This window comes from Prinia subflava, chromosome 12, assembly GCF_021018805.1.
Source record: "Prinia subflava isolate CZ2003 ecotype Zambia chromosome 12, Cam_Psub_1.2, whole genome shotgun sequence".
Lineage (NCBI taxonomy): Eukaryota > Metazoa > Chordata > Aves > Passeriformes > Cisticolidae > Prinia > Prinia subflava.
This window is the reverse complement of record NC_086258.1, coordinates 7,354,341-7,369,670: the sequence shown is the minus strand read 5'-3', so window position 1 is coordinate 7,369,670 and position 15,330 is coordinate 7,354,341. Positions and strand designations below refer to the sequence as shown.

The 15,330-nt window shown below is 43.9% G+C and overlaps 1 protein-coding gene across 6 annotated transcripts in view; it reads left to right on the top strand.

Annotated features, from left to right (window-relative positions):
• Positions 1 to 3,071: 3,071 nt before the first annotated feature.
• The window catches only part of TSC1 (TSC complex subunit 1), a 26,039-nt gene continuing 13,780 nt past the window's right edge, over positions 3,072 to 15,330 (top strand). For 5 of the 6 annotated variants that reach the window (XM_063409599.1, XM_063409597.1, XM_063409598.1 and 2 more), the window contains exons 1-6: positions 3,219 to 3,336; positions 10,294 to 10,356; positions 11,416 to 11,591; positions 12,444 to 12,547; positions 13,169 to 13,321; positions 15,007 to 15,151. In XM_063409599.1, coding sequence (XP_063265669.1) covers positions 11,486 to 11,591; positions 12,444 to 12,547; positions 13,169 to 13,321; positions 15,007 to 15,151 — 508 coding nt within the window. In that variant the 5' untranslated portion in view covers positions 3,219 to 3,336; positions 10,294 to 10,356; positions 11,416 to 11,485. Of the gene's footprint in view, positions 3,195 to 3,218; positions 3,337 to 10,293; positions 10,357 to 11,415; positions 11,592 to 12,443; positions 12,548 to 13,168; positions 13,322 to 15,006; positions 15,152 to 15,330 lie in introns of those variants that run through there. The other variant, XM_063409595.1, reaches the window with a different exon arrangement.

The following is a 15,330-nucleotide window of genomic DNA, read 5'->3' as shown; positions in this document are numbered from 1 at the left end:
GAATTTATCATTCCAGAGGTAAGGAAATGTACAGCAGCTGTTGCGTGCTGAGTGCCGGACTGCCACCAGCAGCAGGAAAATTCCTCTGGACTTGGAGTTTTCCTGCTCCCTGAGAGCTTCCAAATGCATTTCACTGCTTCCTACAGCTGCATGGCTCTGCTGGGTCCCTTTTCCTGCTGCAGCTCGGGGTGGGGAGCACCAGGAAGGAACAACCTTTGTCCTGCCCCAGGCTCAGACAGAGCAGATGTGGTCCAGGGACACTGAGAGCAGAGGGATTCTGCACGTGGCCATGGCAGAGCCTGCTGTCCCCAGAGCTGTGCCAAGGCAGGCACAAGTGCCACCACTGGTGTGGCATTGCCCCATGGCCCCGGCCGGGCTGTGCAATGGGCTTGATGCCACTTGGAGATAGGAGCGTGGATTTCACCCGCATTGAGAAAGATTCAGATTTTGATCTTAACCTATCTGTCATTTACTGAGCGTAATTAATTCTCATTGTTTATAGAAGAGAACAATCCCTTTTCCCTCTCCCTCCTCCCCTCCATATTTATCTAGCCGGGTTTTGCATGAAAGAAACGTTCCCAAGGCATTGTGCTTGGAAGCTGATTTGCATCCTCTTAAACACAGGCATTTGAGGGATTACATTTCCCGCTACAAAAACAAGCATTGTAACAGAAACCCAAAATGTACATTGCAGCTTCAGGGTTTCGTACTAAGACAGTTACAGGAATTAAACAAAACAGGAAAATGACAAGCTGCTGAAAAGGACTGAGATGTTATTTTATGAAACACTGGGGCTGGCTTCTGCCAGCACCCCTGAGCACGGAGTTCCTGTTGATACAAAGTGCAAATGGCTGCAGAATGTGGCTCTTAAACTCGAGACAGTCAAAGTAAGTAAAAAAAAAAAAAAAAAAAAAAAAAAAAAAAAAAAAAAAAAAGCCTGGAAAAGTAGTTGTGTCAAGACCTTGAAGGTCCTTTCCAGGCCACTCTAAGATTCCATGTTCAGTAGAACCTCCCCAGCCAGCTGATTCCAGAGGTGTTCCAATGTGGAAAAGGAGGATGACTCCATCTCCAGTGTCAGCAACAGCTGGATCAGCTCTTCTGCCTCCCCAGGTGGCCACAAGGCCCAGATGTTAGTGAAGACAGACTGATCCCTGAGCTAAGGGCACAGAAACTCTCATTCAGGACCAATGTCACCCCACCGCAAAGGCTGAAGGGACATGGGGACACTGCTGGGGTTTCTCCAGCTCTCACCCACTTGTCCTCACTTTATTTTATTTCAGGGATTCCTGTGGAGCAAAAAGCTGCAGGATGGGACTGCAGTCAGCTTGGCTTGTTGTGTTCTACTCTCCCCTGGATTTCTGTCTGTGGCTTATGTTCATCTCTCCACTGAAAGCACCATCAAAAGGTGATTCACACAAGCTGAATTAGGAACCCAGAGAGCTGGAGGTGCATTTGGGGCTGGAAGAACCTTTGAGCTGACCCCGTGTGGTCATTCTTATTTTATGTTCTTCCTGTTGATATCATTTTCCCCGTTCTCTCTTATTCAGGCTCAGCAGAGAAGGGAGAGCCACAGAGGGCTTATCTGGGCTCCCAGAGGCTTGTCCTGGCCCTGACCCACACAGACCACAGGGGATGTGAAGAACCCTGCTTGCACACAAGGGCAGTTTAATTTTGTGTGCTGCTGTGAGTGCTTACTACGTGTCACATGCTCCAATGCATCCTAAGTAAATAGATTTTTAAATGTACAGCTCAGTAATAATAAACAGGTTAATTACAACATGTCCCTTTTAGTGCAGTTGTTTCTCCTTTCAAATCCAGCAGCAAAGCCCTGCTATAGCATCCATGTTTTCTTTGTCAATTTGACTGTTACGGCAATTAAGTCCCAGTAAAATAACACAACTAATTGCTTCCAGCTCTTCTCTGAAGCTCATCTTAATTTCCACTCCTTTCTGTGGCACATTAAACAAACACGTCTTCAGCACATCAAGAAAAAAAAAAATACCATCACTCTGCCCAGACCATAATAAATATTAATTGCCAGGCACAAGGCAGGGCTAGATTAAAAATATGCTGGCTCCAAGCAACTCTTATCTCATCATGAGGCAGGATGACCCATTGCAGGTGCAGCGGGAGGGAACTATCTCAGTCCTGCAGGGAAACACAGAAACTGCCACTGGAGTTAAAAATCAACCCATCCCTCTCAGATGGGGCTCTAATCTGATTTTTCTTCCCTTGGACCTCATTTCCACCTTGCAAATTTAACGCCTGTGATTCCTGCTGGGATCTGCGGATGATTCGTGCAGATTCCAGGGTCACATCGAGCACCCTCGGCGTGTCCCTTTGGGAGCAGCTCCTTCTGGGAGGAGAAACACGGAGCATGGGGACTGAAATGTTGGGTTTTAAACCCGTAATGTTGGGTTTTAAACCCGTAATGTTGAGTTCTAAACACGTAATTTTGAGTTTTAAACCTGTTGCACGTGACACACAAAACCGAAGGCTGGGGATCCTTCCCCGCGGTAATTTCCTTTTTTCCCCTCCTACCCTGCATTTTCCACAGGGAAAGATTAACCTTTATTGCGAGGATGGGATGTTTGTGTCGTGCGGTTGCTGCATTCTAGCGGGGGGGGTGGGGAGAAAGAAAACAAAACCAAACACAGGGTCCTTGCGCACGGTTTGGACGAACAAGTCCTCAGGGATCCAAAAACAGGAGAAGGAAACGAGCTTTGCACGCTCATCAATTAAAACCAATGAGATTTGGGGCGCGTGCCCGGGGGCTCCGTCCGGGAGCCACCAGAGCCGCGTCCCGCCAGCACCGCTCCGCACACAGCGGTAATTCCGAGACGCTTTTTTATTCCTTTTCGGCACATCGCCGCGGTTTGCACAGGACTCCCAGGTCCGATCGTAGAGAACCGAAGGAACCGAGAGCGCTGAACCCTTCCCTCAGCCGCGTCCCCTCAGGGCCGGGCCTTGTTTACCGCCCGCGCGCGGCCCCGCCCCCCGCATCACGCGACCTCCGCCCGCCGCAGCGCTGCCCCCGCCGAGATCCCTCCGCCGCGGGACTCCGCGGGGGCGCGGCCGCCGCGGGCTCGCCCCCCGCTCATCCCCCGCGGCGGGAACGTCCCGTGAGGCGGGAGAGGCGAGCGGAGCGGGGAGGGACCGGGAGAGAAGGCGGGCAGCCAGCGGAGAGAGAGGCGGTGAGGCGGAACTAGGTTGTGAGGCGGAGGGATCCGAGGGGCGAAGAGCTGTGATGGGAGGGGGAGGCAGGGCCAAGATGGCGGCGCCCTGTGGGCCGGAGGAGCCCGGAGTGGTAAACAGCTGAGGGGAGGAGAGGGAGAGGTGAGTGCGCCGGGCCGCCCCCCGCCGCCACCGCCGCGGCGACCCCGGGGACGGCCGCGGGGACGGAGAGGAGGAGGCAGAGCAGAGAGACGAGCGGGGAAGCAGGGAGAAAGGGCTGGGGGAGGAGGCGGCAGGAGAAAGGGAAGGGGTCGGGGGGATGGGGAAGGTGGGGGGGGTGTTGTTCCCCCTCCGTCCCCTTTCCTGCCTCCCTCTGTCCCCTTTCCTTCCTTCCAGACAAACTTGCTCCGGGTCGCTGCCCGGGGGGCTCGGGGCTTTGCCCCCCTCAGCAGGGATCCCCCACCAGCCACAGCGCCCTTTTAATTCTGCGCTTTTTATCGAAAAAGGCTCAGCATCCCCATTGCAAAGGCTGAGTAGCGATTTCCAGGTTTCCCCTGCCTTGGTTACTTGCTGAGGAGGTTTCCTTGTCCGGGGTTGGGTATTTAATAAAGCAGTTGTTAAAGTCTGTCCCCTCGGTGAGGAAGGCTTTTCTCATTTCCTTGCTCCTGGGTAGGTAATGTGAAGTCAGGATGTTGTTTACTTCTACAATAAAACATTTTGCTTCCTGTTATCACAAAGAACTTGGAAGGCTGCAGCTCTGAAGTTTTCAGCCTTTGTTTGCTATGGATGCAGCCTCTGTCATTGTTTTATCAGTTTGGGCAGAGCTCCTCTCCTTGCTGCTCAGGGTTGGGGTTTTTCTAATGAATCTTTTACAAGGCAATGAGTGAAAGGACGAACGTGCCTTAAAGGAATGCATGATTCAAAACCCCTGGAAATGACCCAGAAACCGGGATCAGGTTTTGTGTGCAGAACTCTTTCCAGAACTGCTGCTTCCAGAGAACCTTCCAGTGGGTGCTAATCCAGGTTTTCATTCTCTGTGTGGTCTGATCCTGCAGTTTCCTGATATTAAATCCTGGGGGTAGTTGTTGGAAATCCATCGGAATCGAAGCACTACTGAGGTGATCTCATTAGGTGAAAGAAATTCCTCTTCAGTTTAATTGTGTGAACTAGAAAGTAAATCTTTGAAAACTCTGGAAGTTTTAATAATCAGTGTGAACCTTGGGAATCCATCTGTCTGCTGAGCAGCAATCAGGTGTTTTTATTATCAGAAATAGCTACACCACACTGAAGTTTACAATAAAATGAGACACTTAAAGTCCTTTACTCAGTGAAAACCCTTTTTGCTTTGTTTTTGTTTGTTCATTTGTTCCGGTGTTTTTAGCAGCCCGGTTCACCCAAGATTACATTTGTGGGGAATTGCATGGACTTACACCGCTGTAAATGTAGTCAGAATATCTAATGTGTCATGAGATAAGCTTTAATTAAAATGATTTTTATCTCTGGCTGTGTTTAATCCTCACACCTTAACTCTTTGTTACCTTTATAGTGACTTAAAAAGTCTCATTATTAATGGATTCCCATGTGACATATGCTGGCCAACTGCAGATGTTTGGGTGTTTGGACAAATATTTGTCTTCAGTAACTATTTGTAGTTTAAAATGAATGCTGGCTCTATTTGCAGCTGGGCTGCTGGGATGTTGACTTGTCCTGATTCCTGAAATTCTTCCAACTGCCAGGCACCTTCTTGTCAGCCCTGACAGGAGCTGGGGATTGATTCAGCCTCTGTGTAACACATGCATGGTGCAAACACACACAAATAGATATTTGGAAAAGATACTTTTTCATTTGTTAGGAAGAAATCCTTCCCTGTGAGGTGGGCAGGCCCTGGCACAGGCTGCCCAGAGGAGCTGTGGCTGCTCCATCCCTGGAAGTGCCCAAGGCCAGGTTGGACAGGACTTGGAGCAGTTTAGGATAGTGGAAGGTGTCCTTGTGGAACAGGGAGTGGAACTTGATGGTCTTTAAGGTCCTTTCCAACCCAAACCACTCTGGGATTCTTCAGTAATAAACAAACAAAATAATCGAAGCACTTTGCTGTGGTGGAAGCAGGGGACAGCATCAGATTTTGTGGCAAGTTGCAGACAGGTGTGTATTTAAGAAAGAATGTCACAGCTTAATGTCTGGTGTTATATGTTCTTGTAGTTTAATCAACGTAATGAGGACAAGTAATGATGGTTCCTTTCTTAGCATAAGCATTTCCTTGAGTAGCACATTAAGATCCAGAGCAAAGTTGTTGCAGTGGTGAATTGCTGTCACTTTCCTGGGCATTATTCATGTTTTGTTTTTACTTTACAGTTATACATCGTTTGTGTTCTGTGTAATGCTGGGTTTAATTCTTGGAGCAGTTAAAATGCCTTGATGAGGACATTAGATAGGTTGCAGTGGTTTCAAGGTTTTCTGAATTGCTGCCTAACTCTGTGAATATTTTAAAAGGTTCCTCTTGGGGGCAAAAAAAAAAAATGCTGCAGAGATTTAGGAGTCTCACTCCTTGTGTTAGTGCCGAGTTTAGAGCTCTCTGATCACCTGTTTGTAGTTAAAAAGATTCCATGATTGGACTGACTTTCCATGTTGTAGTGTTAATTAAATTGTTCTAGAAAGCCAGGGCTTGTTCTTATTTATTTATTTGCTATTAATATATGCAGTTGTGTGTAAGGAATTGCAATAATTCCCTGACTCCCTTTAGTAGCTGGCTGGTTATCCTGGCTTCTGCCAGAGGGTGTAATGACAGCCCTTCCATGTTTGGGCTTTTTATGACATGGATTGTTTTTAAATAATTTTCCCTCTGACAGAAATGTGATGAGTAGCAATTAGCAATAATGTATTAGCACAGCATAGAGACCAAAGAATTTTAAATATCTCTGAATATGATTTTCTCTCTTTGTTTGGGCTTGCTGGGCTTTTTTGTGATATTCCTGTTCCCATGTCAGTTAAGCACCTGTAACAAAGTACAGGAGAATGTGTATAATATCAAGTTATAACTATAAATAATGATCTAGTTTAGTAATGGAATCTTGTATCAGCTCTTAATATAACCAGGAAAATATTTACTATTAGAAGAAGCCAGACACCTTCATTCTTTAAAGATGAATAAATAAGTTAAATTGATTGTATTACCAGTTGTAGTGATCAGTTTGAAATGAGGTTTAGAGTGTTTAGAGTTATTATTTCTGGGTGGTGAAAAAGGGAATTAGCAGCTGCTTGCTTTCCTATGCCACCAGTGATTTTTCTCCCTGCTGGAACTTTTCATTCACTGCTTATGTCACTCGTATAATGGCAATGTTCAGTTTAACTGTGAGGGAAATGTAAGATTGGGCATGGTTAGGAAGCATTAAATGGGCTTCAGTTTTGTGTGCTGAATGGGAGGGGGTGAGGCTTAATCCTTTCATGACCAACATTTCAAAGATGCGAATGAAAAGGGCTGCTGTGTTGTCAATCTGATTTTTTCTTTGAACACAATTGCTGTAAAATCCTGTCCTCGTTCATGGCCTTTGCCAAAGCAATACCTGGGGATGTGACCTGACCTCACCTGCAATAGAAATCAGATGGAAAAGTGTAAATCTGGACATTCTGTGGTGTTGAAATCCCCTTTCCTCTTGGGGCAGAGGGGGTAATAACCATTTACTGGCACACCCTAAATTTATCTGCTGCTTAATGAGCAGAGATAAAATGCTGCTGTTGATCCCCTCCTAGGTGCTCCTGGTGTCTGAATTTGGGTGTTGTGTGTTTGTGGTGTGTCCCCCTCCTCCCCACCCCTGCGAGCAGCATAACTGGCACTACCAGCTGCTTTTTCATTTGGCTTGGGATAAAAATACACTGAACAGAAGAACATCTTCTCTTGACAGAAATACTTAGAGAAGTCATAATCTTTGGGAATTCTCTGCTGTATCTTTATCTGTTTAGCCTTTTCCAGTTAATATTTCTATAGTCTATTTCTGCTCTCCCTTTGTCTTGAGTTTCTAGCTTAAACAGTTTTGTGTTGTTAAATTAACAACTGAAAAAAAATTTAGACTTGATTCTTGGCTTGTTGGTTTCTCCTTTTCCTCCTGTAACATGGCTCCAAAGCTGTATTGGTAAATACTTTTTACTAAGTAAATCTTAAAGAAAGCTCTTGAATAGAAGAAGTGCTGTTGGTGTGATGTTTTCCAGTGAGATTAAAATATTACATTTTAAAGGTATTTAAACAGACTTTTTTCTACTCTTTGCTAACCAAGTATTTTAAAAGTTAGTGAAGAGTCAGTGACTCAAATCACATGGAAAACTTACTTGGTTTAATCCTATTATTGCAAGAATGGCTGCAGGGATGTGGAAATTCCTCTGATGAGGGAATGACTGCAATATCTGGAGATGGAAGTATTAGAGAGGCTCATCCTGTAACTGTGTATCTGAGCAGAAAGCGCTGCTGGCGATGTGATACTGTAAAGGTGTCAGGGATGTCCTGTTCACCGCACCAGTATCAATTCCAGATACAAAATACCCGCACAGGCAGGGGCTGATCCCGCTGTTTCACAAGGTGATGGCAGCCCCTTAACCTGCCCTGTGCTTATCTACAGGATTTGAAAATCACATCGCAAATTCCTGGTGGGGCTGTGATAAATCACACTGACACCAGGGAGCTGAACTTCATGGCAGAACACAGCGTTTGCTGACTAAAAGCCTGTTGACTGTAAACTACTTATTCAACTGCCTTTGCCTGAAAGAAGTGGAATTTCCTGGCTTGTTAATTGTGTTGGGCACAGATTTGGAGCATCTCAGTCTTACTTAGAGTTGAAAATGATAAATGACTTTACCTTGAGAACGCTGTGATTTGCTTTTTTAAAGTTGCAGCCATTTGTGTGCAGTGGGGTGACAACATTGACTGGTTTGGTGTAACTTCAGATAAACTTCCACCTCCTGAGTTACCTGTGTGTAACATTGCCCCATTTTTAGATGTGCTTTGAAATACTTTTATTAATATTTTGACTACTTTTGGAGTGGAGACTGCTGCACTTTAAAGTACTCCAGTGCACGATTGACAAGTTTAAATAAACGATGCTGGATTTAATGGCACAAGGTCACTGCAGCCATCTGTTTTAGTCAGGGAGCTTGGGAAATGATCCGTTACCTACGTGTGTATGTGTGTGTCCTTATCGCAGCTGAGCTCGCCTTATCAGCCTCGCCCTTATCTGATGGCAGAGTTTGTGCGTGCCAGCACAATGGCACAAAGTTTGAAATCCTCTTACCTTCTCAACATTTAAACCCGGGTTTTCCCCATCTGTCTGCAGAGGTATTGTTGAGCCTGATTTCCAGAACCCATCCATACTATCTCCAAAAGTGTCTTTTATGATTTCACAAGGCTGTAAATTTTTCTCTGGCAGTATCAAACCCAGTGAAACTGTTGAGGTTTTTACTGGTGTGACAAAGATCTGGTCTAATATAATGGTATTGCTTAAGGAAAATAAGAAAAAAAAAATACTCTTTCCACTGGTATGGGAATCAAAGAGAAGAGAGTTGACAAGGTTTTTACAGGGTGAAAAAAGACAGACTCATGTTTCTGCTGCTTTAATTCTCAAAACAGGTTTTGCTTGCAGTTGCTCTGGGGGTGTGGCCGTGCATCTCTTTTGTTAGCAAGACTTTAAACAACAAATTCATGTTGCTTAGGAAGCTGGTGAATCTGTTGCTTAACCATAGCTGAGACTGTGTCCCGATAGAAATGGAGGGACAGCAAGGCCCGTTGGAAAGATGTGTTCTCAGAAAAGGAGGAATAGATTCCTTGGAGTGAGCTGCTTCCCCATACAATGTTGCAAATGCAGTCATTGAGTCAATTCAAAATATTATAATAATTACCAGAAACAGAAGAAGCAGTTAATTCCTCAGAAGGACTAACAGAGTGGAAGGCTGACTTCTTAGGTTGCATGGATGTGTGGCTTTAAACCTTTTGAAAGGATGGTGTCACTCTCTGAGCATTGTTTGTCTCCTAAACAGCAAGTGCTTTGAGGAAGGAGCTGAAGCTTGGGAGTCTGCACAATGTAGGGGAAAAAAAAACCAACAAAAAGCCCAAACCAAAATCCTAAACCACAACAAATGCCAGCTCTGATTTCATGAAAAGCAATGATCCGTTCTGCTTTCAGTAAAAAGCAACTTCCCTCACCCCAAGTCTCTCTTCTATTATTATCCCAGTATTGCTCACACTACCAGCCAGTTTTAAGTTTGCAGGTTTAGCTTTTTGCCAGCATTAGACTAAGAAGGAAATAACATTTAAATTTAAACACTTCACTGATCAGACTCTGCTGGCTGCTTGTACCTGACCTGAAGTTTCATTTGGACTGTTCAGTTATAATCATTGAAAGCTGAGGGTGAGGGGTTTTATGTTCTGTGGTGGTGATTACTGGAATGCTCCAGCCAGTTTGTTGCTACTGAAATGCCAGTTGGGAGTGTGGTGCCATATTATCACCTTTGAATTTGCAATCAGTGCCAGGTTAAGTAAGCTGATGTCTGGTGGCACTAAGAAAAGTGACCTTGGGCAGTTCTGCAACTGCAGAGTGATATGTTGCAAATGACAAAGTTTACTGGTGGACACGTTAACTCCTGCTGTCCAGTGGCTTTGTTAAACATAAATATTCAAGAAAGTAATATGTATATAGGTAATTACAGCATTATCATTTAAAACAGAGCAGTGATCTGTGCTCCTTGGCTAATGCCTAAAAATGTTTTGAATAGAATTTAAAGGCTTAAATTAATTACTGTATGTTCAGAATAGAGAATATATCTTTGTGTGTAAGATTCTACCTGCCATAAATGAAAGTGTAGCAGCTTTGAAGGGTCACAGTACAAACCCATGATCTTGTGAAAACCATCTAGTTTGAGTAATTGCACAGCTTAACCTGTGGACAGTTCTGGAAAGGGCAACTGCAGCAACTTTTGGTGTTTTTCAGACTGAGGGCTGTCTGTTCTCATGCAGGGGGTGCACAACTCTTCTGTTCTATGTAAAAAACTTAGTGATGTTCTCAACATATACCTGGTGTGATAAGGAAGAAATAAATTGTGCCTTTTCTTAACCTCTTCTTTCTGGTTTTCCTTTATTAGTGATCATGAACGGTGTGTGGCTGACAGCATTGCAGACAGAAGCTCAGCTCATCCACAGAACAGGTGCTGTAAACACAACTGCAGTAGAAAAACAGTAGAAAAAGAATTTTATATGTAAACTTGGTATGTGTCAGTCTTGCCTTCCATGGGGGAAGTGAAAAATGTATTCTAGCTTGGAGTGGGAGGGAAGAAGAAACCCTTGCTGATAATAATATTAGATGTGATCTAAAGCCAGATTTGTTCTTCCTCTGGGAAAGGTTTGGTATAGGATCCTCCTGGATGAAATAAAAATTGATTTATTTTGTGGGAGGTAGGTCAGTGTGACACCTGAGTCCCTCTGGTGCTGGTACCTGGGAAGAAGCCATTTTAAAAGCCTGACATGGCTGAGATTTGCACTGTGCAGCTGACCAGTTGTTACCTGCACACTGTTGCATTTAATCCTTCGTGCGGTTTTTGCACTGCAGAGTTTGTGATCACAGATCCCAGGAGTGAAAGCGAGGTGTGTTGTGCTGCTCTGGCTGTGTGTGGTGTGCTCAGGCTGCCCAGGAGCAGCAGCTGCAGCAGCCCTGCTTGAGTTTCCCAACAGCTGCAGCCTGGCCACGGTGCAAAGTCTTAAAGCCCAAATCTCTCCGGGTGCAACAATGCAGAGCCCAGGGCAGTGAATTCCTGACCTGGTCACAGGAGTGGAGAAGGATCTGGAGGTGTCTGTTTTCTCCACATTTTAATCTTATACACAAGACTAGAAACGTGGTTTGAGGAGGAATTGCTGTAAGAACTCAGGATTGGAGGGATTCCAGGGAGCTTTTTGCATTTTATTCAAAACTTTAGCTTCAGTTTACTGACCTGGAGAGCAAATTGAAAAAATGTGAAGAGAATTCTCTGATAGTCTAGATACTGAGGTCATCTGCAAAACAGATTAATGTCTTTGTGAAAACAACGAAGAAAACCCTGCTCATGACTCATTGGCTTTTTGGAAACTCTTACAGCTTTTATTGCAGGTGTGGAAACCCTAACAATCCTCTCAGTGTTAAATGGGCACTTGTGTGGAAAAGAAATAGGAGAGATGAGAGATTTTATATGGAAAGGGAAAAGCTCGCTCATCTGCTGTCTCTTCTCTCCTAGTCTGGTAGAAAGACACCAATGAAGAACTTCCTGAAGTTTTAAGCTCCACATTCATGTCAGTACGTGCATCATGGCACAGCAAGGAAATGTTGGTGAGCTCCTCTCAATGCTGGATTCTCCAATTCTGGGTGTCCTGGAAGATATAACAGCTGCATTCAAAGATAATCTCATTTGTGGTACGTATCCTTTCGTGTAGTTTTGGGGAGGATTTTGTTTTTACATCAATAAAGGTAGAATAATGTGGGGTTTTTTTCCTGTCAAACACTGTCTTTGCTAATGCAGCTTGAAAGAAAGTCTTGATATTTGGGTTTGAAATTGCTTTAAGGATTGAGGCTTCTCTTCAGTCCATTTTGCTTAATGGTATGGCTCCTGGAAGGTCTGTTACATAATTGTTAAAACACTATTACAAAATGACTGGCTTGTCCTGAGGCAGAGCCTCAAGTGTGAGCTGATGAAACTTTCTTTGTCAAGTGTATCTAGAAACAATTAGGTGTCACCCACATTATGGAAACCAGTGGGATTTTGTTAATAATAATAATAAATAACAAAAACCCTACTCCCAAACAAAACAGACTCAGACTTTGTGAAAAGTGATTGCTGCTGTTGAGGCATGACTTGTGCTGACAGAGCCTTTTCAGAGCATGAGAAGCACTGCCAGTGTCCTTGTCCCTGAACTTGCTCTCCATTCTCTGCTGAAGGGAGAGAACATCAAGTCACTCCTGAACACTTTACTGGGTAAAGCACTCTTGCAGCTCAGCTACCTGTAAGGTTTTATGTTTAGACAGGAATTGTTGGTTGTTAAAAAACCTGATTCCTTTCCTTGAGCTGAGTGCAATCACTTGAATGGTTTGGAACCAGGAAATGTAGTTCAGAGGTCTCATTTTCCCAAAGGTCTGCTAAACACCAAGGACTGCTTTATGTTAGAAATTGTGTAATAGTTGCTTAAAAGTTCTGCAATAGCAAGTGCTTCATTTTTAGTGTATTGAGAATATTTTTGGGTTTTTTCCTTGCTGTCCCCAAACTGACAGACCGTGGGCCTATGCTTGTCAACAACCTGGTGGACTATTACTTGGAAACCAATTCTCAGCAGGCACTGCATATTCTGTCCACTCTGCAAGAGCCTCATGACAAGGTAAAAAAAAAATCTTGTTATGGCAGATTTTAGCCTGCTATTGAAGCAGCCTTTAAATAGCATCTGTTAAAACTCTAGGGGTCCCACTCTGGTGTAGAATTACCTTGCTGTAGAGATGTAGTATCTCTGTAGTAAGAGCAGTTTAAGCTTTAAAAGAAAAGACTTCAGAGGTCTCTGTTTCTTGAGTTGTTTAAACTGACCCAGTTAAGCAAAGAACCTCTATAAAGGAAAGGGTTTGGAGGATTAATGTTGTCTCTTTACAGTGCTCCTGCTGCAGGATGTGTTAGCCTAAAACAAGTTGGGTATTTTGAGAGCAAGTAAGGATTTTAAATAGATTGGAAGTGGCACTGCAAACTGGCTGCTGCCCAGGTTTTTTTTTATTATTTACTTATAAACATTTTGAAGTGCAGTGACTGCTTCTGATCTGTATAGTTTGCATTTGTTTACCAGTAGTGTCAAAGTTATTGCAGGGTTCTGTTTCCTTGGGATCCTGTATATTTGTAAAATGCTTAAAATTTCCATATTGATGAACTGTGAATATAGACCAGTCAAAAAGAGTATAGAGCAGTTAAATATAAATACCTTTCTTTTTCTACCACTCTCTGCAAAATCCTTTATCAGCATCTACTGGACAAAATTAATGATTATATGGGCAAAGCTGCTACTCGTTTACCCACCCTCTCTCTGCTGGGACATGTGATAAGACGACAACCATCTTGGAAACACAAACTTTCTCAAGCACCTCTCCTGCTTTCATTACTTAAATGTCTCAAGGTAAGAACTGTCAGTGCTGCCTATAAAACTCTTGATGTAAACTTGCATGCAGATGCGAGGCATTTGATTCCTGTTTTGATGTCATTTAGTTAAGCCACGGTGCTATTAATATCAGCTGAATACTCTGTGCTGATGCTGTTACTGCTGACAATCTTGTTTCTAAGAGCCACTGTCACTGTGAGTTAGGAATGTTTATTTAAACTAAAATAAGTTAAAGACAAGAAGGCTCTTGGTGAAGTTGGTGGATATCTTGAATGTGAACCTAATGAGAACTACAGTAACTTCCTACTGGTGCAGTTTGAATTTGTGTCCTCTACTTGCAGTGTAGATGGGCCATGCAGTGGATTATTCCTTGGTGAAATTACCTTGGTGTTAGCAGACTTTCCCTTCTTAGCTACAGACATGCTGGGTTACAGCTGTTCCCCCAAGCTTTGTGGGTTTTTTCCCTCATCTGCAGATTGATCAGCTGTAATGCTGTACAGCACTGTACCAGTGAATAAGGAATGAAAAGTGCTTTGAGACTTAGAATTCATTGTCAGTAATGGAATTTATTATGATACTGAAGAGCCCACAGTAGTCATGAAGTCACATTTAAATGCACGATGCAGTCAAGTGCTAGCACTCTTCAAAACAAAACCACCACAAATTTGTAACTGCAAAGGAGCAGCTCCAGCTGCTGTCACTGGAACTCCTGATGTGCTTGACAAGATCTTTTGCCCTTTGCAGTGTGACTGAGGGAGGAGTGAAGTGTGTCAGAAAGCTGCTGGGAGTAGGACAGAGCTGTGGAAGTGCTGGGGATGTGGACAGAGGAGAGGCATGGGCAGGAAATGTGCTCTGTTAGGTTTTGTGTGACTGAGGGAGAGTAGAGGCTGTAGACACAGAGAGGAGGATAAATCCCTTAAAATAAAAATAATATATAATTATTATAATATCAGCTGACTGTCCCATCAGCGTGAGTGGCTCCTGGGAGGTACCCAGAGAGCTCAGCAGCACCTGCCCACAGCCTGACCTGTTCTCTGTGCGCCCTGTGCTGACAAAGCAGAGGAGCTGCCAAGGAAAATGTGCATTAAACTTAGGAAGCAAGGAAAGAGTTTGAACATTTTCTGTGTCCTTTCCTAAAATCTGATTCTCTCTTTCTGTTTCATCCAGCCAAAGTTTTGTACTGCCACATCCCTTTCTTGTGGCACAAGATGAAGTGTTCTAGTCATTGTTTAAATTCCTGCTGGGTGAAATTTCCAGCAGCCAGGTTTAGTAGAAAAGCTTTTGACCCCTGTGTTGGTAACTGGCCAACACCTTAAACCCCCTGATCAGATCTGAAGTTTCTGAGCCTCTGAACACTGTATGTGTTTAGCTCTGGGAAGGAAGGTGGCACATAAGATGCTTCACATACCACTAATTGTTTTTACTCAGCTGTGGAACTGTGGTGATGTTCCCTTTTCAGCTAATCCAAGTGTGTATACAGAAATGCAGCAGAGTAGTAGGAGCAAGAATCCCAAATCTATTTCTTGTCAAGTTGTTCTGTATGAAAATACTCAATTATCTTGGATCATTAAGTTCTGGTAGGTTTCAGAGAGACTGTTTCAATAGAGAACTTTTTCCATGATGATGATTCAATGTTCACTTCATCCTTGGAAAAAATCAAGTTCACCACATTTAACTAATGCAGGTTTTTTCCCTTCTTGCAGACTGACACAGATGTAGTAGTACTCACCACAGGTGTCCTAGTGCTAATAACCATGTTGCCAATGATTCCTCAGTCTGGCAAACAGTACCTTCATGATTTCTTTGGTATCTTTGGGCGTCTCTCAGCCTGGTGCTTGCAGAATCCAGGTGAGATTTCCACTTTGTTGCATGCAGTTGTGGTTTAGCAGTATCCTTGTGACTGGTGTGCAGTTGATGAGCACATTCTTTTGTGAGACTTTTAATGGTCTGAGATTATTTAAACGCAGAAAATGATGTGTTAAGCCCACAAGCTGTTCTGTTCGAGAGCATGGGCGAATTCTTTGCTC